The 20,085-nt window shown below is 59.4% G+C and overlaps 3 protein-coding genes across 4 annotated transcripts; 1 reads left to right on the top strand and 2 right to left on the bottom strand.

The window, feature by feature from the left end:
- Positions 1–75: 75 nt before the first annotated feature.
- Positions 76–7,366, bottom strand: BTBD19 (BTB domain containing 19). Of its 2 annotated transcripts, XM_063165977.1 has the most exons (8): positions 7,247–7,366; positions 5,122–5,341; positions 4,775–4,828; positions 3,210–3,269; positions 1,857–1,925; positions 1,411–1,542; positions 1,091–1,216; positions 76–976 (listed from the first exon to the last, which is right to left on the bottom strand). In XM_063165977.1, the coding sequence occupies exons 1-8, from the start codon at positions 7,333–7,335 to the stop codon at positions 842–844; spliced, it is 885 nt and encodes a 294-aa protein (XP_063022047.1). In that variant the 5' UTR covers positions 7,336–7,366; the 3' UTR covers positions 76–841. The 2 variants fall into 2 exon arrangements, with proteins under 2 accessions (XP_063022047.1, XP_063022048.1); XM_063165978.1 differs by lacking the exon at positions 1,857–1,925.
- A 2,165-nt stretch (positions 7,367–9,531) lies between these two features.
- On the top strand, positions 9,532–10,176 carry DYNLT4 (dynein light chain Tctex-type 4). The gene has a single exon (XM_063165174.1). The coding sequence runs from the start codon at positions 9,532–9,534 to the stop codon at positions 10,174–10,176; it is 645 nt and encodes a 214-aa protein (XP_063021244.1).
- A 768-nt stretch (positions 10,177–10,944) lies between these two features.
- Positions 10,945–18,119, bottom strand: PLK3 (polo like kinase 3). Its single transcript, XM_063165975.1, has 15 exons — positions 17,952–18,119; positions 17,067–17,174; positions 16,862–16,978; positions 16,309–16,438; positions 16,132–16,219; positions 15,498–15,593; positions 14,634–14,829; positions 14,162–14,288; positions 13,658–13,767; positions 13,462–13,579; positions 13,275–13,358; positions 12,929–13,091; positions 12,700–12,829; positions 12,369–12,479; positions 10,945–11,986 (listed from the first exon to the last, which is right to left on the bottom strand). Exons 1-15 carry the CDS (start codon positions 18,117–18,119, stop codon positions 11,792–11,794), a joined length of 1,941 nt encoding a protein of 646 aa, XP_063022045.1. The 3' UTR covers positions 10,945–11,791.
- Positions 18,120–20,085: the final 1,966 nt, after the last annotated feature.

The following is a 20,085-nucleotide window of genomic DNA, read 5'->3' as shown; positions in this document are numbered from 1 at the left end:
GCCTTGGGGACCCTGTCCCCGTGCCAGGCGTGGGCACGGCGGGCAGTCCCCTCCCCAAACACGCCATCTAAGTTATTTATATCAAAGAGAGCAAAGGTTTATTTTTGTAGTTTGTACAGGCGGTAGTGGGGACTGAAGGTTTATTTTTAAAGAGTAAATATATATATTATATATAAATTACCTGCTGTGTCCGGCCCTTTCTCCTGGGGAACACAGCTGGAAGGGGGGGTATGTGTGCTTGAGACAGACCCAGCTGTGTGCACACACTCAATGGGGGGTGCAAGGAGAGCTGTATACTGTGTGTGTGGCACTTGGTGGGGCTGGCAGCCTGTCCTGTGTGTGTGTGTGGCCTGCTGGTAGGGCTTGGCGGGGCTTGGGAGCCTGTCGGTGCAGCAGTGCGTGCAAAGAGCCCATGTGTCCCCTCGTACCTGCACCCCCTCCAAACCCCAGGGTCCCTGTGCCCCTGCCCCAGGCAGCTGCTGGTGCTTTTTCCCACTGCAGCACGGCCTCGCTGCCAGGGGAGGGCAGCACGGCCCCGGGGAAGGCAGAGCTCATCTTAGATCCCCGTCCCGCAGAGATCTCTGCAGCCCCATCACCCTTGGATCACTATCTGGGCAGCCTGCAGTGTCCTTGCAGCCATTGCATAGCCCAGCTCTACCCTACCCCCAGCCCCTGCACCACTTTTAGGGTGACCCAGGCATCCTGCCCTGGCCCTGACGCTGTGACATGTGACAAAGCACCTTATCAATGCTCTTGGCCACAGCAGCATCAGTGCCTAGCCCCACTGCCTGCCCCGCTGCAGAGTCCCTGCCTGGGCTGGACAAAACTCCTTGCCCAGCCCCTACTTGGCGTGTGGCTCGAGGTGACGGTGATGGTCGCGGGGCCGTGTGCCCCGGCGGGGACGGCAGAGGCGGGAGGGCACCCCACTGCCTCTCCTCAGAGCGTGGGCACGCCAGGCTGCAGCGATGTTCTCCACCTGTGAGCATGGGGGCATCAGCATTGCCGCAGTGTGGTCCTCCTCAGCCCATCCCACAGCACCCTCCAGCCCTGGAGGTCAGTCAGGGGACACTAAGAACAGGCAGCAGCTCACCGGGATGAGGAGGTCCTGCTGGTTGTGGCTTTCCAGTGTCACCAGCTCGCTGGGTGCCAGCAAGGGCAGACGCAGCTCCCTCACTGGCAGGGCAGCCACCTCTGGCACAGGACGCTCCAGGACAGCCTGTGAGAGATCAGGATGTGAGGGATGAGGCTGGTGATGTCCTGGGCGCCAGGGGAGGCAGGGGCCTCAGGGGAGTGACACAGATTCTGTGTGCATCACAGAGCCCTGGGCTCAGGGACAGGGTGCCTACACTCCCAGCCTGGGCTGGTGGGGGCCCAGGCACCCCTGGGTGGTCCTTGCTGCGTGACACTCACCGAGCTGACGTGTGCCCACTCCCGCACAGCCTGCACCAGCTCCAGCTCGTCCACGGCCAGGCGGTCACTGCGCAGCACCCGCGCCAGCACCACGTCAGAGAGCTCACGGAAGCCCTGGGTCTGCACCACTGCCTGCCAGCACACCACAACACCAGGGTGCTGGAACCAGGACCCCACACAACCACCACCCCCATCCATCAGACACATCCTGGTGCCATCCCTGCCTGGCATTCCAGCATCACCCAATACAAACTCCAATCCTCTGGCACTCCAGTAACCCCCAGCCTGCCTCTGCCAGTCACCCAGCATCTTCTCTCCAAGTACCATTTGGTCCTCTCCCAGCCTCCAGCCATCCTGTCCTTGCCTCATGCAGTGTACTCCATGCCACGTGCCCCCCATGCCCTGGGGTACCCCACACCATGCTCCCCCATCACCTGCCACCGTACCGCGGTGCAGCCCTCGATGAAGGCCAGGCAGTGCTGCTGGAGGTCCACCTGCCCATAGGTCACCGCAGCCTGTGAGACAACACAGACACCTGCAAGGGGGTGCAGGGCAGGAGGGACTCCCTGCCAAAGCCCTACAGAAACATGGGCACTGTCAGGGGCACAGGTGAGGCACACATCCATCTGGGTTGGGTACCATGGCAGAGTGTGGGGAGGAAGGGGCACCAAGGCCCCCCCTCCTTTTCTGGCCTGCCCAAGATCAAATGTTTGGTGGCTCTAATGCCCACAATGGTCACCCAGTCACACTCTAAGCAGACGTGTGATTTTCCACCTCTGCTCAGGCACCTCACCGAGCCCATAGTGGGCAAGAAGAAGCCCTGGTGCTGTTCTCACAAGGTAACACCACAGGCACGTGAAACCACCAGTCCCCAGAGCTCCTTGTGTGGGCACAGGATCAGCTTAGAGCCTCCCACAAGCACCCCATACTCCTGCTGCCAGCCTCAGCCTGACCCACAGCTGCCATCCCCCACTGCAGCAGGAATTTGGGGCTGCTCTCATGTTCTCCCAGCCCTACTGAGCAATGCTCATCCCAGGGCTGGCACTGCCCATCAGGTTACCAGGAGGGCACAACCCCATCCTCCCACAGCAGCCCCTGCGTGTGGGGTACTCGGGACCGGCACAGGCAGGGTGAACATCATGTCCCCCTCCACCACAGCAGGGGACCAGTGCTGACGTAAGTGGGGAGGGCAGACAAGTTGTTTTCTTCAGGTTTGTTTTGTTCTGGGGTTTTGGGGTTTCTTGTTTTGTTTCCTCTGGGCCAATTTTAGCTCCATTTGTCGCAGTGGTCTGGCACCACATCTGGCTGGGGCTCTGTGTTCTAGGGCAGGCACCTCACCCCAAGATCGTTTCAGCTTGTGGGAGATTAAACAAATACCCCTTCTCTGCAGAGCAGCCTTGGTCCCACCAAGTAGCATGGCAAGGGCCATTAGGACCTTTGCAAGGCTATTTTTAGGTGCTTCAACTCTCAGCAGGACTTTTGGGACTGGCTTCCCAAAACCCAGTGCCTCCCACTTTCATGGAGATGATGACAAAGCCCTGGCACTGTGGAGTTCTGGCCAGTCCTGCTCACGCTGACAGAGAAGACACTTCTCTGCCAGGATCTGGTGGCCCACTGTCCCTTGCAGCCCTGGTACAATCCCAATGGTCTGGGAGTGGGCAGGACAGCTGCTGGGCCAGGGGTGAGTGGGAAATCCTGCCCCACTGTCCAGTGAGAACAGAAGGGTCAAGTCTGTTCCTGCCCCCAAGATTCTACAGGTTATTTTTAAGCCTTTGTGACCCCACTGGTGTCACTCTTACCTGCAGAGCCTCACAGACCTGCTCCACACTCAGCGTGTCCTTGATGAACTTGACACAGAGCTGTAAGACAGACAGGGAGAGGGTGGGCAGAGTGAGGGACACAACTTTGCCATGCCCCCACAAAACTCTCAGCATCCCCTGAGCCCCCAGAACATGGAATGTGGGGCAGAGGTACATCCAGCCCCCCAGGATTTCATAAGCATTGGCCTGTGGCATGAGGCCTTGCAGTGTGGATGTAGGCAGCCAGCTTGGCCACTGATGGAGACAGGGACCAAGACTGATGTGACCAAACGCAGCCAATCTGATAGCCCCAGGTGGGTTCCTTAATCCTGTCTATAGATGCCATCCATGTTCTGCCATAGGGCACAATCCTGGTGCCAGCTGCAGTGCACTGGGTGCCCTCAGCTTTGCCCCAGCCCTGCCTGCCAGCGGTGCTCTGGCTGTGACTGCAGGGGGAACAGCATCTCCAGCTGCATCCCCTATGGATGATGCAGGTGGGATGCAGCCAAACCAGCATGTTTATCATGAGTGGGACCTCTCTCCCGCCTGTCTCAGCTGCCTACCAGAGTCCCTGGGAAACCCAAGGGGATGTGACATGCAGGGAGGAGCTGTCAGCTGGGACAGAAGGGGCCCTGAGTCATTGGCAGGAGGGATATGAGGTCACCCTGCAGCTGGGGACACTGACATGGTTTCACCAGCTGTCCTTGGTCAGCCCCTTTCCTTCCCACCCCTCCTCTATGCAGGTCAACCCCCTCAGGATGCATTTGCTGGGTGGTGGGTTGTGACTCATGAGAGGAGCACCAGGTCCCCCTTTTCTGCAACACCCCTTGTATCCCTTCCCTGCCCAGACAGCTGTTTGACCGCTCTGCCACATCTGGGCTTTGGCTGATCTTGTTGCCACAGGTCCCATCCCACCACTCTGGCAGACAGGAGCCCACGATTCCTCAGCTCCTGAGGTACTTCCCCAGTGTGACGGAAGGGAAGTCTGGGTGTGAGATGTCAGCTCACGTGTTCAGCCAGGCTGTAATTCAGGAATCAGGCTGATGACGTGGCCTGGCTGCCCTGCCCAACACCGAGCTCTTCAGCTCCCCGGCCCCTCCTCATTCAGCTCCCACCCTTCCTCTGTGTCCCTGCTGCCTTCCCAAAACCTTCCCACCCGCAGCAGCACAGCTTTGGCAGCACCACAGCTGAGGTGCTGACTGCTCCCAGCACTGGGGCTCTCTCTAACTGCATCATCCTGTCAGATGACCAGAGAGCACATGTGGGCGAACGCACAGGGGCTTTCCTCCTGACCTTTGCTCTGCAGGAGATGTGAAACTCCATGACCTTCCCCGTGATTTCTCGGGATTCCCCTCTGGGATTCCCGGCCGCGGCTGCACCCCCTCAAGGGGGATCCCACTGGAGAAACTTTCCAGGATAGAAAAGCAGGGCCAAGGCTGTGTAATTCACCACAGTGCTTTCCTCAGAGGCACCTCCAGCTAGCAGCCATGCAGGGACCATCCTGAGGTGCTGCCCAGCCTGGGGACACTCAGGGACCACTGCCCACAGCCCAGATAGCACCGTACCTTGCACAGGTCCTGCAAGCCATACTCCACCGACGAGGTCAGCACCTCCAGTGCCTGCAGGGAAGAGGGACCTTGTAATCATCAGTGTGTGGGGGCATGGATGGGCACAGCTGCCAGGGTAAAGGAGCTCCTGAGTGAAGCACGCGAGATAAGGCTGCAGCATGAAGAAAAATTTAGGTCTTCTGCTGTGGTGTCCCCATTCTCACCATCCAGGGTATGCACAGTCAGAGGTCCCAAGACATCACCTCCAATTTTGGCACACCAAGAGTTACAAAGCACCCCTTCCCCTGCATCCCCTTCTTGTCCCTCCCACGTCCATGGTCCCCACCAGCCCCATCCCCACTCACTATGTGGCTGTTGAGGGTGACACTGTTGGTGTAGAGGAACTCAATGACGGCCAGGAAGACCTCAGGCTGCACGTTGCCCAGGATGAAGGGGCCCTGGGGTGGGACACTGCTGGAGGAGTCCTGGCTGAGCATGCCACGGAACACCTGGCAGCGGCACGCCAGCACACAGCGGTGCGCAAACACCTTCTGCTGCTCCTGCCCCACCACGAACATCACATCGCTGCGGGGGAGAGGGGACATGAGGGACACAGTGCTGGAAAGCAAGGACACAGCCTTCCCTGGGCTGGGACAGGGCACACAGGAGTGCCTGGCACAGGGGGCAGTACCCTTTACTTTTAACCCAGGCGTTTGTCCCAACAGGGGAACAGAGGGGACCTTGTTGGTGGCTCTTTCCAGCCATTTGAATGCTGCATGTGAGGTGAGCATGACAGGTCCCCTGGAAAGCACGGAGAGCCCAGGGTGCTGGCACCGAGCAGGGCAGAGAAAGGCCAAGGACAGCTGGAGAAAGTTACTTTCTCTTTTGGCATAGCAGAGCCAAGGAAAGCGTTGCTGTCACCGGGATCAGCCTCCTTGACTCATGGGAACTGACTCATCATCTCAGGGATGTGAAGTCCCTGGCACAGCTGCCAGAAGGGCTGGCACTGGCCCAACAGGGCAGCCTGTGGCATACAGCAGAGCACAGGGACCATCCTGTTGCCCTGATTTCCTATAACCCTCCCCTCCTCAAAACGTTTCCCCAGCTCCCTGGCCCCAAAAAAGGGGGGCACGATCAGGGGAAAGGAAGCAGGCAAAGGACATGGAGTCTCCAGCTTGAGCACACTTGTGGCTATGGCCCGCCTATCTCCCTGTCCCTTCCTCCATCCCAGCAGGCCAATGAGCAGAAGACACACCACTCAAACTCTGACTGCCATGAGGACATGCACAAACCCTCAGAGTGTCCCACAGGACACTTCTGGTGTATGTGCCTACCAGAAGGAAGGACAACTGTGTCATCCCAAGTGTCTATCAGGAGACACACAGCTGGGGCAGGATGGGTGCTGTGAGCAGAGCCCAACAGGTCCTCCATGACTGCTCCTGCAAGGGGGATCATGACAAACTGCTCTGCAATTGAGGTCCACAGGTAAAGAGGGGCAAGCAAAACACAGCATGCAGGCTGTGAGATGTGGAATGCCAGCTATGATGATGGCATGCAAGGTCTGGGATGCAGGACACAGGTTGCAGGATGTGGGATGAAGAACAAAAGCTACAGAGTGCAGGCTGTGAGACACAGGCTACAGGAGAAAGAATGCAGGATATGGGATAAAGTAGATAGATGCAGAGCACAGATTTCAGGCTGCAGGATGCAGATTGCAGGATGCTGGATAAGAGGTATGGGTTAAAAGATGTGAGCAGCAGGATGTAGGCTGAGAATGACCAGGCGCTGTCAGCCACTCCTCTACTGCCTGGTGCTGTGGCTGGGGAGTTTTTACAGGGATTTCTCTTCTGGGTGGCCAAAAATTTCAGCAGGAATGGGGATTTCCATAGATAGCTCTGGTGTTAGATAGGCTGGCCAGGCCTCAGCAGGAAGTGGGTGAAGAGGACCACAGCCAGGCAGGACACACCATGTGGGTGAGGGAAGCCAAGGCAGCATCTGCATTTCTGCTCTCTGCTGTGGCAAGAGGTGACAGGAATGCCAAACCCTGTGAGGAGGGATGCTATGCCCTCTGGGGATAAAGCACCAATAAAGCCAGGTGGCAGAGGAACTGAGCAGGGAGGACGCTGCTCCTGGGGAGCTCAATGTACCCCCATTCCTGACAAGGGCAAGAGCCTCAGTATAGGATTTATCCTGGGAAACTGCCTTGCCCTGTTGGCACCATGCAGGGGGACAGAGGGAGTCTGGGCACACCCGGGAGCTCTCCCTCCTCCTGAGAGAGGATGGCTGTGCCGGGTGGGCTACACCGGGGCAGGCCTGGCCTCCGGTTGGCATGCGGGTGTGTGGGGAGCGCTGCACAAGCCACGTCGGCCCCACCAGCTGCCCGGGGCTCCCCGGATCGCCTGCGGGCCCCGATGGCCCCAGCCGGAGGGCTCGGGGCTGCGGGAAAGCAGCAGGAGTGTCGGGGGGAGGCGGCACGGCCCGGGCCCTCACCTGAACTGGGGGTTGTTGACCAGGGTGCGCAGGGCAGCGCTGAAGGCGGCCACGTCGCCCTGCAGCCGCGCCGAGCCGGGTCCGGCCATGGGCGGCCTCAGGGAGCGCGGCGGCGGGAGGAGGCCCGAGGATGGCGGCGGGCGATCCGGGGCTGTCGGGAGGCCGGCCAGCCCGGGGAGGCCGCGGGGAGGAAGCCAGCAGGCTGCGTCGTACGGCACGGCCCATTGCTAGGGAAACCTGGCAGGCAGCGCCGGGGCTGGAGGCCGGGCTGCCGGGGGAGCGGTGGGAGGGAGCCATGGGACAATGAGGCGTGAAGCACAGCCGCCCTGCCAAGGCGGCTCCGTCCGGCACTCGCCGGATGGGGAAGCGGGGCTGATCCGCCTCTTGCAGCGAGTGGAATTCCTTGCCGTGATTCGGGGATTGGCTCTGGCACGCCTGGCACGGGGACGGTGCGGCCCGAGCTGGCGGCTTTGCTGCGGAGCAGAGAGATGGGGGTGAAGGGAGGCTGGCAGCTGGGATTTTGGAAAAGGCAGACACGCACGGACATCACCCTCACCTCCACCTGCACAGCCCCCATGGAAAGCTGCTGGGAATGGCCGAGTCCCCAGCAGCAGCACTGGAGCATACTGGAGCCCAGCAGGGAGATTTGTCCCCAGAAATGGGGGAAGCCAGAGCCAGAGCCCTGCAGCTCTCATGTCTGCTTAGGGTACAGGCGCTTGCAGGCAGAAAAAAGCATCACCAGCCTCACAGAAAGGCTTGGGTGGGAAGGGACCATTTACTTCCAACCCCCATGCCGTGGGCAGGGATGCCACCCATTAGATCAACCCCCTAGAGCAACCGCTCACCTAAGCCCAAACCAAGTGCTGTGCCATTCTCCAACCCTTGGCTGGCCCCAAGCAGCCCAAGGAGGGGATTACCCATGAAGGGATCCACCCTTGCTTGTCAGTGGGTGGTGCAAGGGAAGGCAGGAATGGGGCTCGGAGCTGAGGCAGCACCCCAAGGGAAGGGGTCCAGCTGGCAGTGTGCTTGGCAGCGCTAGTCAGAGGCAGGCTATAAATACCTCTGACTGGAGATAGAAACACAAATGCCGTCTCCACTTTCCTCAAATAGCTCAGCAGCCAAGCCAGACAAAGGCACATTGATGGAACAGCCGTGTCGTACCAGCTGGGCTGGGCTCCACTGGCAGAGAGAAACTCCAGCAGGGTCAGGAGTCCCCAGGGACCTGCTCATCCCCAGGCATTACAGCAGCAGGGTCCCTGGCACATGCCACAGCTGTGCTCCATCCAGTCCCTGGAAGTGTTCAATGCTGTGTTGGGTAGTGCTCTGAGCACTCTGGTTTGGGTAGCATCCCTGCCCATTGCAGGTGATTTGGAACTAGATGATCTCTAAGGTCCTTTCCAACACAACTCACTATGTTATTATATAATTCAATGGGTGCCCACCCCACACACACTCTCCCTTGGTGCAGTGGTGCATAAGTAGCCTAAGGATGCAAATGTCTGAGCAAAATCAAGCTGTTGGAGGGCCCAGCCCCAGTGCAGCCCACAGTCAGGGACAAAGTAGTGATCACAGGGGCTACTCTCCACCCCCTGCTCTTCGCTTGCACATCCAACACCAGCCTGCATTTTTCAGGGCTGGCAGGGAGCTGCCAGGGAGATTGGAGGGCACCATGGCTGGAGTAACCACATCCCTGTGCTGACACAGCTGAAAATGCAGAGGGCAGGAGTGAAGGGGAACGGAGCTGTCCAGGGACCAGGAAACAAGGAGTTACAGAAGCCATGCCCCAGAACAGCCCTGGAGACCTACAGTGTCACGTAGCAACACTTCACCTTCCAGGAGCACAACAGGTTTGGCTCTGCTCACAGCAACTTGCAAGATAAAGATTGGTCCTGGGCAGCAATATCCACCAGAGACAAGTCCCCTGGGTTTACTCCGGAAGGACAGTAGCGGAACTTTGGGTAAGTGTGGGATGCAGACCAAACACTGGGGAAAAAGTCACTCACCTGTGCTGGGGGAAGTTCTGGGGCTGGGAGAGCAGAGAGCTGTATGGACAATGCGTTACCACACTGGATCAGCCCCAGCTGGCTGAGTCTGATGGGCATGGAGGCACTGGAGAAGGGAAGACAGCTGCCAAGGATCTCCCAGCCCTTCTGTGTCTCATCTCTTGGAGACTCACATGCCAGAAGGCACGGGATTTGCTGAGGGCAGAGAGGCAGGGGAATGGAGAGGCTACAGCACGCTTGCCTCACCTAACACCCAGGTACATCTCCTTTGCAGGCCATCCCATGGCTGAGCAGCCCGTCCCAGAGATAGCCCTGCTAGCCCAGGTGCTGGCTGCAGGCAGCACTGAGGCCCCTGCACTCCGCAGCAGCCGCCGTGGGTCCCAGCCCGCAGCCCCAGCCCGGGGCCCTGAGGACAGCAAAGCTCCCCCTCTGCTCTCCCGCCGCAACTCCGTCCTCAGCCGCCGCAGCTCCTTCGGCATGGGCCCGGGGAGCAGGCGGCCCTCCTGGATGCTCCACAGACGTGTCAGCTTCTCTGGGCTCCCCATTTTCCAACCCATCCTCAAGACCCGCCTTGAAAACACTTACAGGATAGGGCCAGACAAAGGCTGCAGGTTCGATGCGGAGCGGGTGCAGCGGGTGCTGGAGGGGACCCTGGCCTGTGCCTTGGGGACCACAGTGTACAGTGCCCAGGGCAGTGCCCCACTAGCCCTGAGCCTGACTGAGCTGCTGCAGAACCAGGCCAAGGAGGTGGTGCCACCCCGCTACAAGCTGGTCTGCCACGTGGTGCTGGGCCAGCAGGGCCAGCAGAGCCTCTTGGTGGCCAGCCGGGGACTGTGGGACCCTGAGACCGACAGCTTTGCCTCTGCCACCTTCTCCAACGCCTCCCTCTTTGCTGTAGCCACAGTGTATGGGGTCTACTTCGAGTAGCACATGCCTCTGTGTCCAACCAGTCTTGTAGAGCTGTAGGGAGAGAGCAGCTGAAATAAAGAGGTTTTGTCCAGCTGTGTGTCATACCTGGAGTCTTGGGCCAGGGTGTGTGCAGGGAGCAAGATATGGGTGCTTACTCCAGCCTCAGCTCACACCCACGCTGCAGTTCCCAGTACTATGGCTTGCAAAAAGACCCAAGCGGCAGTAAACACAGCAAAAGGCTGGATTTCCCTGGAACAGGCAACTGCCCAAGGCTGTTGGAGCAGCCCAGGCTGCTTCCCACAGCACAAGCTGCTCCCAGGCAGATTGATTACACAGATCACCTTCAAAGCAAGCTCACAGAGCTCTTTCCTGGCTTCATGCCCAGCTCATATCCCATCACACGAGATGTCAGTGCAAGGGCCCAGGCAACCCCTCCACCACCTGGGTCATAGCTCCTGCCTTCTGCAGCTCAGCAGAGTCAGGGGAGAAGCTGGGTTGGGTCCAAGGGCTGAAAGGACTGGGAATGCATTTGGCAGCAGCAAGGAGAAGTTTGAGGCAGCTCCAAGGCTGCACCAGCGTAAGAGCTAACTCTGTCCTTTGTGCCAGCCCCATGAAAGCAGTGGAGGTACTACATGGGCTCCTCATAGCCATCCTGCCTCCCTGACCTTATCCCCCAGCACCAGTCAGTGGCAAGAAGGGTCATCCCCAACAGGCAGAAGCAGCTCTGGAGCAAGAATGATGCTGAAGCTCCTTTTATGACTCCAGTTTCAAATAAGGCAGACATAGTTTGCCCTTACACAAATAAGTTTTTATTGAGGCGAGTCAGGGGGAGGGGAACTGCACAAGGACAGACCAACAGGAAAATAAATAATTCCATATAAATAAGATACATAAATAGTCCCACATGGCAGAGACTGCCTTGAAATAAGAAACAACCCTGGGTCCCAACAAAATGAGGGCTTCTCCAGGCAAGTCCTCAGATCCCATGTCCCACCCTTTATCAAACCTCAGGTTGTACCAGACAATTCACAATTTGGGAAGAGACCGGGCACAGTTGGGCCCAGCACAGCTCCCTCCTTAGTGTAACAGTTGTGGAGTGGCACACACCAGCCCACAGAGCCCCTGGCAGGGCAGGCAGCACCCTTCACCCCTGCCCACTCCTGGGAAGGGGTTTTCCTATCCCACAGCACCCAAAGTTTGAGATCAAGGCTGTGGCAGCCATCTCCAGGCCATGCAGAGGGTCTGTGCAACTGATGCATCAGCTGGGGCAGGGGAGCCTGAGCCTCCACCACAAGTAGTTGCCAGCCTCAAACAAGGCCCTGCCAGCCCCAACCCAGCTGCAGGACACTCACCCACCACCACCTCCTTGTAACACCCCCGTCCATTCCATCAAGACCAGCACCACAAGGGCAGGAGATGCCAGGGGGAAGACAGCGATTGCCCAGAGCCAGGGAGCAGCAAGGATATCCAGACCCGCTGCTGTAACCACATCCACATGTCTTAGTCCAGAGTCCAGCTGAGCACCAGGATACACAGTGCCCAGGGTGATAGCCAGCACCACATCATCCCTCCCATCCCATGGGAGGGCAGGGGGAAACCTCCAAGTCCAGACAGGGTCCCCCGAGGTCCCAGGCTAGGCCTCAGCCCATTCTTGGAGAAGCTTGAGGATGTATTTGAGGCGGTGGTGGAGCTCAGGAGAGCAGCCCAGCTCCTGGAGGCTGCACAGCTTGTAAGTGTAAGAGTTGCGCTCCCGGTTGATGTAGGTGACAAGGCAGGAGTGGTCAGGCTTGCTAATGATCACCTTGGTGTGGTCGTTGTAGAAATTCACCTAGGAGACAGGTTGGGCTTGGTTTAAGCCATGCTTCCCACAGCATGTCGGGAGCCAGGATGGAGCCACATTTCCTGCCTCAACCCGTTCCTCCTCCCCAACCTGCCTGGGAGCATCCCAGCCCATGCCCCATGGCAGGAATGAGCCAGCCCTAGCACAGGGGCAGGCACAAGCATCCAGCTGAAGTGCTGTCTCTCCATGGGCTGGGGAAGCTGCAACCAGCAGCTCCAGGCACTGGAGCAGCATCCTGCATCCACAGCTGTTTTCACAGCTGGATTTTCCAATCGGGCTGTGGCAGACAAGATCCAACACAGACCAGAAGGCCACCATCTGGCCTCCTCTTCACAAGGGTCTGAGCATCTCCACTGTACCCCACACATACCTGGAGGGTGCCATTGCTGAAGAGCATGAGCAAGGCTTGGTCAGTCTTCACCCACTGCAGGAGGAGCAGGGCTGGCTGCCCAAGGTCATCTATGCTGGGCAGGTCACCTCCCTTTGAAAGAAGGGTCTGCATAAGTCACTGGTCCCACACATGGGAGCACTTCCAGCAGCACACACAACACCAAGGCTGGGTACCCTCTCAGTGGAGTCCCCACTCTCAGGACACAACCCTGTGTGCCCACCTGGCCACAGCTGCAAGCAGGGAGTCCAACCAGCTCAAGTGGTGTGGTCAAGCCATGGCCCAAGGTCCAGCCCTGGGCCCCAGCACTCACCTTCATGAGATGCTGCTCCATGTAGGAGGCGAAGTAGTGCAGGACACTCATCTGTCCCTGCAGCTGCTCGGGGATGGCAGACACAGAGAACACCAGGTGCTTGCTGTTGGTCGGGTTGTAATGCACAGTCCTGGAGAGAGCAGAGCACCAGTTTTGGGGATGTTATAGACTCCCCTTCCCACCCAAGGGGCTCCCCTAGAGACAGATCAGCCCCATTGCCACCGCTCACCTGCGGTTGGGGGAGAGCGTCATGTGTGTGCCATTGTTGAAGAGGACCCCAATGCTGCGGTTGGAGAGCTGGTAGCCAAAGCCATACTTGTTGGAATAATCCACCCACTTGCTCACCCAGACAAAGTGCTCGTGGCGGGCCAGGGAAGCTGGGTTTTTCTCCGCTGTTGGAGAAGAGAGGAGGTGAGCAGCCAGCCAGCCCCTGTCCATTCACCTCCCCAGGGGGAATAGATCCCTACAGCAGGCTCTGGCACCATTTAGGGTGCTATTTGTACCCCAAGTAGCAGCCATGGGGGAAGGGGATACACAGCCCCCTATCCCGCCCCATAGCAGTCCAACCAGTTTACCTGGAGGCATGGAGGAGAGGCAGGCCCTCAGGAGCCGGACAGCTGACTCGACGATGGCAGAGGCGGTGACGCAATCCTCGAAGGCTGCGGGGAGAAGATGACAGGCTGAGTCAGCCAGCCCGCTATCAGCCCCGGCATGACAGGAAGCCTGGGGCAGGCTAGGGTGGCTGGCACAGGCATTGCTCACCTTCACAGCTGCTGGCCATCGTTCCCCGGATGGAGGGGGATGCAGACTTGTGAGATGTCTCCTCCACCACTGTCTCCACGGGGCTGGAGTTGGCACTGCGGCACGACACAGGAGTGGCCTGTGGAGAGACCTGGCTTTATCATGGTCTGCCTGCTCTGCCAAAGAAGAGCCTGCATGGCCTCAGACATGTTCTCACCTCATTCCCTTCCACAGCTTTATAGCTCATCTGCCGACAGATTGAGGTCTTCATCAGCCCAGTAACCAGCTTGGAGATGTCATCCCTGTCCTCTGAAGAGCCCTTCTTGGCTGAGGGGAGAGCAAGAGATGAGTACACTGCTGAGCATAGAGGCTGGGGACATCCAGGCCACCCCTCCCAGTAGCTCAGTTCTCTCTTATCTATTCCCATGCCCATGGAGACGACAGGGTGTCAGACAACTGTCTCCCACTTTCACTTCCCAGTTCTCATGCAACACAGGGCTTCCAGGAGGAACTGCCCCATGGGTTGTGGCACAGTATCCGCTCTCCAGGCACACACCCATGCCAGGCTACCAGCACAAGAAGGGCAGGGGCACACCCAGCTTGTGCTGTCCCCAGGCAGGGGGTCCAGAGAGATCCATCAGAAGGTCTCTCCAGAAAACAGGATCCACTTCTTCCTGAAGGAAGAGTCACCCAGAGGCTCCCTGGCAATGCAAAAACTTACCCTTGGGTTTCTTCTTCCCAAAGAGTGTCTTGGTGACTTTAGCAAACAGAGTCTTTGCAGGATTTGGGGGACTCAGCTCTGGAGCCATCACGCAGCTGCTGGGAGGGAGTTTCTCAGGCGTGTAGCCCTGCAGAGAGGTCAAGGGAGAGGTTTGGTTTCCATAGGCCACATGCTCCACCTGCCCTGGGCTGACCACAGTCATTCACATCCCTCCTGACAGCCAGCTTGTGTTTCTGTCAAGCCTCAGAACCATGACTGGCATCAGCACAGGAAACAGCCCCTTGCTATAGCAACAAGGCAGCAGAAGCATACCAGATCCCTCAGTTCCTCTGGCTGGCATTTGGGCAGGACAGCAGCTGCTTCCTTTGAAGGACTGACCCTTCGTACAGGACAAGGACAGCACCCTGCACAGCCCAAAAAACCTCATCCCACCTGGAGAAGGGTCCCTTGGCCCAGGCCCTCACCCACCCACCTTGAAAAACTCATGGTCCAAAATCTCATCAAGGGTGAGACGGTCCTGGGGGTTGCGTCTGAGGATGCCAGTGATGAGGTGCTTGGCAGGCAGGGAGAGGAAGACAGGGAGGGTGTATTCCACTTGCTTGATACACCTGTAGGTCTCCTTGAGGTCAGAGGTCTCAAAGGGAGGGTTCCCACACAGCAGGGTGTACCTGGGAGGGAACATGCATGCCACTGTCAGATCCCCACCAGCCTTGTGACTCAGCAGCACTTAAAGCAAGGAAGTTATTGGCATTTGGCTGGCCACACCTGGCTGAGAGCAGCACTTCCAGCCCCGAACAGCCATGCTCACATCCGGCCATGCTTCCTCCTAGCAACTGTTTAGAGCAACAGGCAAGGAGCCTTGAGGAAGGACAAAGAGCTGGCAGCAAAGGCCACCCACTGCTCCCACCCCTGTGGCCATCAGGGTGGAAAGGGGAGCAGGAAGCTTGCAGGCAGCAGCCGGGGCAGGGGCTGGATGTGCCGAAACAGCGATCGCTCCCTGAGCAAACAGCGCGGCAGCCACGGAGATTTTCCGTTGTTTATCAGGTTCACAGTGCGGTCAAGCCTGTGCTGAGTGCAGCACGAGCACACCCACCCCGCGCAGCCCTGCTTGCACAGTCCCCACACAGCATCCCAGGATGGCTGCAGGCAGCACCTGCTCCCAAGTAAGGCTGGGCAGGATCCAGCCAGCCGCTCCCCTCCCCCTGCCTCCCAGCAACCGCTGCAGAGCCACAAGGCACAGCACCAGAAAACTTCCTCATCGGGCTGCCCGCAGAGCAGCTGCCCCCGCCCCAGGCAGGGTGCCTGGACCCCTCCCCACCCAGCAGCACAGACTTACATGACACAGCCCAGAGACCACACGTCCGACTCTGGCCCATGGCCCTGTCTCAGCAGCACTTCTGGGGCCAGGTAGTTGGGGGTCCCACATATTGTCCTGTGGGGCAGAGCACCAGATCAGTGCATGCTCTCCATCCCCTCACAGACAGCCTCCCCCTGGCTCCAAGCCCTGGGATTTACCTTTGTCTTCCCCACTCCATTTTGCTCTTTGTGGCCCCCCCTTCATCTACAAGGAGCCCCATAGAGACTCCCCCCTCTCCAGCTCATGGAGGTCAGCAGCAGCTGCTCTTGGGGAGCTGTTGGGAAGAGCCTGTCCCGGAGCTGAGGGGGAACAGAGCCTTTGTGTCCCAGCCTGTGCAGCCGGCACGGCAGCCGGGCAGGCACAATAGCCATAGTCAACACATTGTTCTCCCCGACGGCTGCAAGCTCACTCCTGAGGAGCCACAAAGCCCCCAGCCCCCTCGCCTTGCCTGCAGCTGGAACAGGAATTGCTCCCTCACCCCAGGAAGGGGCCCTAAGGCTTCCTCTCCCAAGACCAGGCAGGACCCTTTGCGCCTCCACTCTCCTCGGAAGCCACAGGAAGAAGAAGAGTGAAACCCTGGAGGATTCTGGAAAAAGGAAAATCTCAAACTTACTTTTTCTTCTGGTCAGAGACATCCTGGCAAGCAGCCAGCCCAAAGTCCCCCACTTTCAGCTCCATGTTTTCATTGATGAAGAAGTTGCCTGCAAGTCAAAGGCAATGTGTCACCACAAGTCCCTTGGGGACAGCTTGCTCCCCACACAGCACCCCCCATGCCACCCACAGCACTCACCAAGCTTGAGGTCTCTGTGCAGGATGCCCTTGAGGTGAAGGTATTTCAAGCCTGAGATGATCTGTTTGAGGTAATAGCGCACTTCGGGCTCCAGCAGAGTATGACGGGCCTTCCAGATGTGGGCCAGGGACTGCAAAGGGACAGAAGACAGCTTGTGATGCAGGCAGGGAGAACAGGCAGCCCTGCTGACTAGGCATAGGCTAGGCAGGGTCAAAGCCAGTTCTTCCAGAAGTTGCACATTCACAAATAATCCTTCTTTCACAGCCATGACCTCAGCAGACTCGCCACATGAGGCTGAGGCTGCTCACCAGAGCCATGGGAATCTCTGGATTTATGGTGGCCACACCATGAGCAGGCAGTCTGAGACAGACAGACAGACAGCTGCTAGAGTGCCCAGTGCTGTGCAAAACCACTCTGCTTACAGTGAGCTCAGAGTGTGACAGCTGACAGCTCAGGAGAAGGGGACTGCTAACACAACACCTTAGCAAGGCCTGCTCAACCAGCTATGGCTGCTTAGGAGATCCTTTGATAAGGAGGCCACAGCAGCACTGACCTTCCTACTGCAGTGCTCCAGGAAGATGTAGATGCTCTCCGAGTCCTCAAAGTAGTGGGAGAACTTGACGATGTGCTTATGGTGCAAGTCCCGATGTAGCTCAATCTCGTTGGTGATCTGACAGAGAGCAGCAGTGCCAGGTGAGCACAGGTGAGCTGCTGCCCCCCAGCCCAGCCCAGCCCCCCAGCAGCCACACGGCACCCACCTTCTCCCGCTGGTGAGGTTTAGCCACCCGGCTGTGAGGAATGACCTTCACGGCATAGGTTTTGTTGCTGGAGAGGTCTGTCATTTCATAGCATCGTGCAAACCCACCCTGCAAGGGAAGAGGTGGTTACGGATGGGTGAGAGACAGCTCCTTACCCCTGCCTGCTTACAAGCCTCCTCCTTCTCCTGCCTTCCCTGGCAGCACAGCCCGGCGAGCGTCACACGCTCCCTCCTGCTGCGTCGCCCACTAAGATCTGAACTATGATGCTCTCAACCAGGCATTTTCTTCACCCATTTCTTGTAAAACCTCCAGGCATTTTCCCTCCCACTATGGCCGGACTTTGCATCTTTCCACATGACAGATCAACCTGGAAAGTCCTGCGCAGGGCAGGAAGCCCGGGGACCGGAGGCCATCGAAAGGCAGCCCCATGGAGACAGGTCTTTCCTGCCGTGATGTCACCCTCCAATCTGCACACTCAGCCGCTGAGCCCACTCGGGCCGGGCTGGGAACCGGCATCCTCCTCCTACACACGCCGCTGTCAGCCAGAGGAAAAGTTGCGTGCGGCGGAGCGGCGCGGGCCGGCACCCCTGGGAACCGGGGCACCCACCGGCCCACGCACCCGCCGCGGGGCGCCCCGAAACCGATGCGGCTCCGATAGCCGCCGAGGCACGCAGCCAGCGCGGGTGATTCACGGCTTCCAGCGCTGCTGCGGGCCCGCCGGGCGAGGCGGGGAGGGCGGGGGCGGCAGCCGGGGGGCTGCATCCAGCCCGGGCCGCCCGCGATGGGGGTCGAGCAGGCGCGCAGCCCCCGCCTCCCCCCTCGCCCGCACCGGCTCACCCCAGCGCCCTCCGCGACGGCCCAGCCCCCTTTCCCCATTCCCGGTACCTTTCCCAGCAGGCGGCCCTTGCAGTAGGAGCGGCCGGACACCGGGTCGGTGATGATGCGGGTGGTCTCGGCCGCGCGGGGCGGTGGCGGTGGCGCCGGGGCGGGCGCGGGCCGCGCGGGGAGGGCGGCGGCGGCGGGGAGAGGGGGGAAGAGGCCGGCGGACTCCATGGCGGCGCGGCAGGATCGGGAGGCTCCGGGGCTGGGGCTCCGCCGCGCCCCGCGCACGTGGCCCCGCCGGCGCGCGCCGCCGCTGCCGCCCCGGGAATCCCGCCGCCTTTATCAGGGACCGCGATGACGTCACCGCCGAGCCCCGCCCCCGGACCGCCCCGTGCTGCCCTTAAAGGGGCCGCAGCACGGGGAGGGGGCGGGGTTTCGGTGTTCTGGGAATGCGCTGGGGGCCCTCTGCCAGCTGTGACACCGCGGGTGAACCCCTGGCAGCGTCTCCTCTGCACAGGGGCACACCCCTGCACACACAGCGATGTAGCTGCATCCCCCTCCTACAGACAGGAGAGGGAGGAACAAGAAGGACTACACTGCGGAATAGCCTTATTCATCACATCAGAAGACTTCTTCTGTCTAGGCTTCTTCTGGGCTTTCTTCCACTCAAGCCTGGCCCCTACACCAGAGCTAGGAGGACAATGGCCACCTGTCAGAATTAAACCCCTAAACCCTATAGAAGTCCCACTCTTAAATACTGCCATCCTACTAGCCTCAGGGGTTACTGCTACATGAGCCCACCACAGCATCACGGAAGCTAATGGACAGGGACAACCTCCTCCTGACTCAGGGTTCTCCTGCGGTCACACTGAGACCCCACAAACGCGCAGAGCTCCCTCCCCTGTCTCCCAGGACATACATAGCCCCCTGCCATGCACATCTGTAAAAACACTCACACATAAAACACCTACTCACGGGGTGTTTCCCCTCACAAGTGTTACCAGCGTGTGGCACACGACCAGCTGGGGTCCTCACGCCTCCTTCCCATGGAAAGGTCGTGGCCCAGGGAGGGTTCTCAAAGTCCCTGTGTGCCCTGACCTGCCCTCCCTCCCTTATGACAAACTTGGATGCAGGTGGACGCTCCCCAGCGGCTTTTGACTCTGCGCCAGGGCCCAGCAAAGGGGGTCACAGATGGGCGCTGGGCACACAGGGAACAGCGGGAGATGCAGGGATGATGGGGTCCACCATCCCTGCCCCTCGGTGCCTGGGCACCCCATCCTCAGCCCTGCTGCTGCGGCGGCCTGGCCGTGCAGGCTGCGCCTCAGCGGTGCTGCTCCCTAATGGCCGTGAGGAGCACTCGCCGCTGTCACCGGATCGGGCCACGGACGGCGCTTGGCACCGCTCCCTCCCCACGGGCACGGGAGCTGCGGTGCGGCTGCAAACCCACAACCCCCCCGAGTGTGAAGCAGCAGCGTTACAAGAGCCCCTCAATCTCCCTGCCGTGCCTCCCTCGCTCACACCACACACGGTGACTCTGTGACCATCCCGTGCCCTGTGCCTCAGTTTCCCCCCAGTGCTGCTCAGGGCTCTTGCACTGATGCTCACTGTGCTCCTGAATGCGCTGAGGGTTTTGCATGAGCACCTCTGGCAAACAGCCCCGTTCTCCCCAGCACATCCCCTCTCACCCTAGGGTACTGGGGAAGAATCAACTCCATATTTTTTCCTGCAGAAAAACTGAGAAACCTGCCTGAAGAGAAAGAGGAAACAACACAGATCCGGCTGGGTTTTTTTTCTTGTGTTTCCAGCTGTTTTAGGGGAAGCACACAGGAACCCAGTGCCCGTCAGCACACAGGGCCCGGGAGCAGGCTGGGATGCTGCTGCCCCCGGGAAGCTCCTGCTCCCATCACGGCCGGGGCTCCCCGGGCATCACGGGTTTTCCGATGGAGGCCCCGGCTCGGGGCTGCCGGAGCTGAGTCAGCGTCTGAGGGCGATGTGTGTGTGTGTGTGTGCGTGCGCGCGCGCGCGCGCGTGTGTGTGTGTGTGTGTGTGTGTGGGTGTCTGTGTGTGTGTGTGTGTGTGTGTGCGTGTGTGCGTGCGTGTGTCTGTGTGTGTGTCTGTGTGTGTCTGTGCGCGTGTGTGTGTGTGTGTGTGCGCGTGTGTGTGCGTGTGTGTGTGTGTGCGTGTGGGTGTCTGTGTG

Source organism: Melospiza melodia, chromosome 11, assembly GCF_035770615.1.
Source record: "Melospiza melodia melodia isolate bMelMel2 chromosome 11, bMelMel2.pri, whole genome shotgun sequence".
Taxonomy (NCBI): domain Eukaryota; kingdom Metazoa; phylum Chordata; class Aves; order Passeriformes; family Passerellidae; genus Melospiza; species Melospiza melodia.
This window is presented reverse-complemented; position numbering and strand designations above follow the sequence as displayed.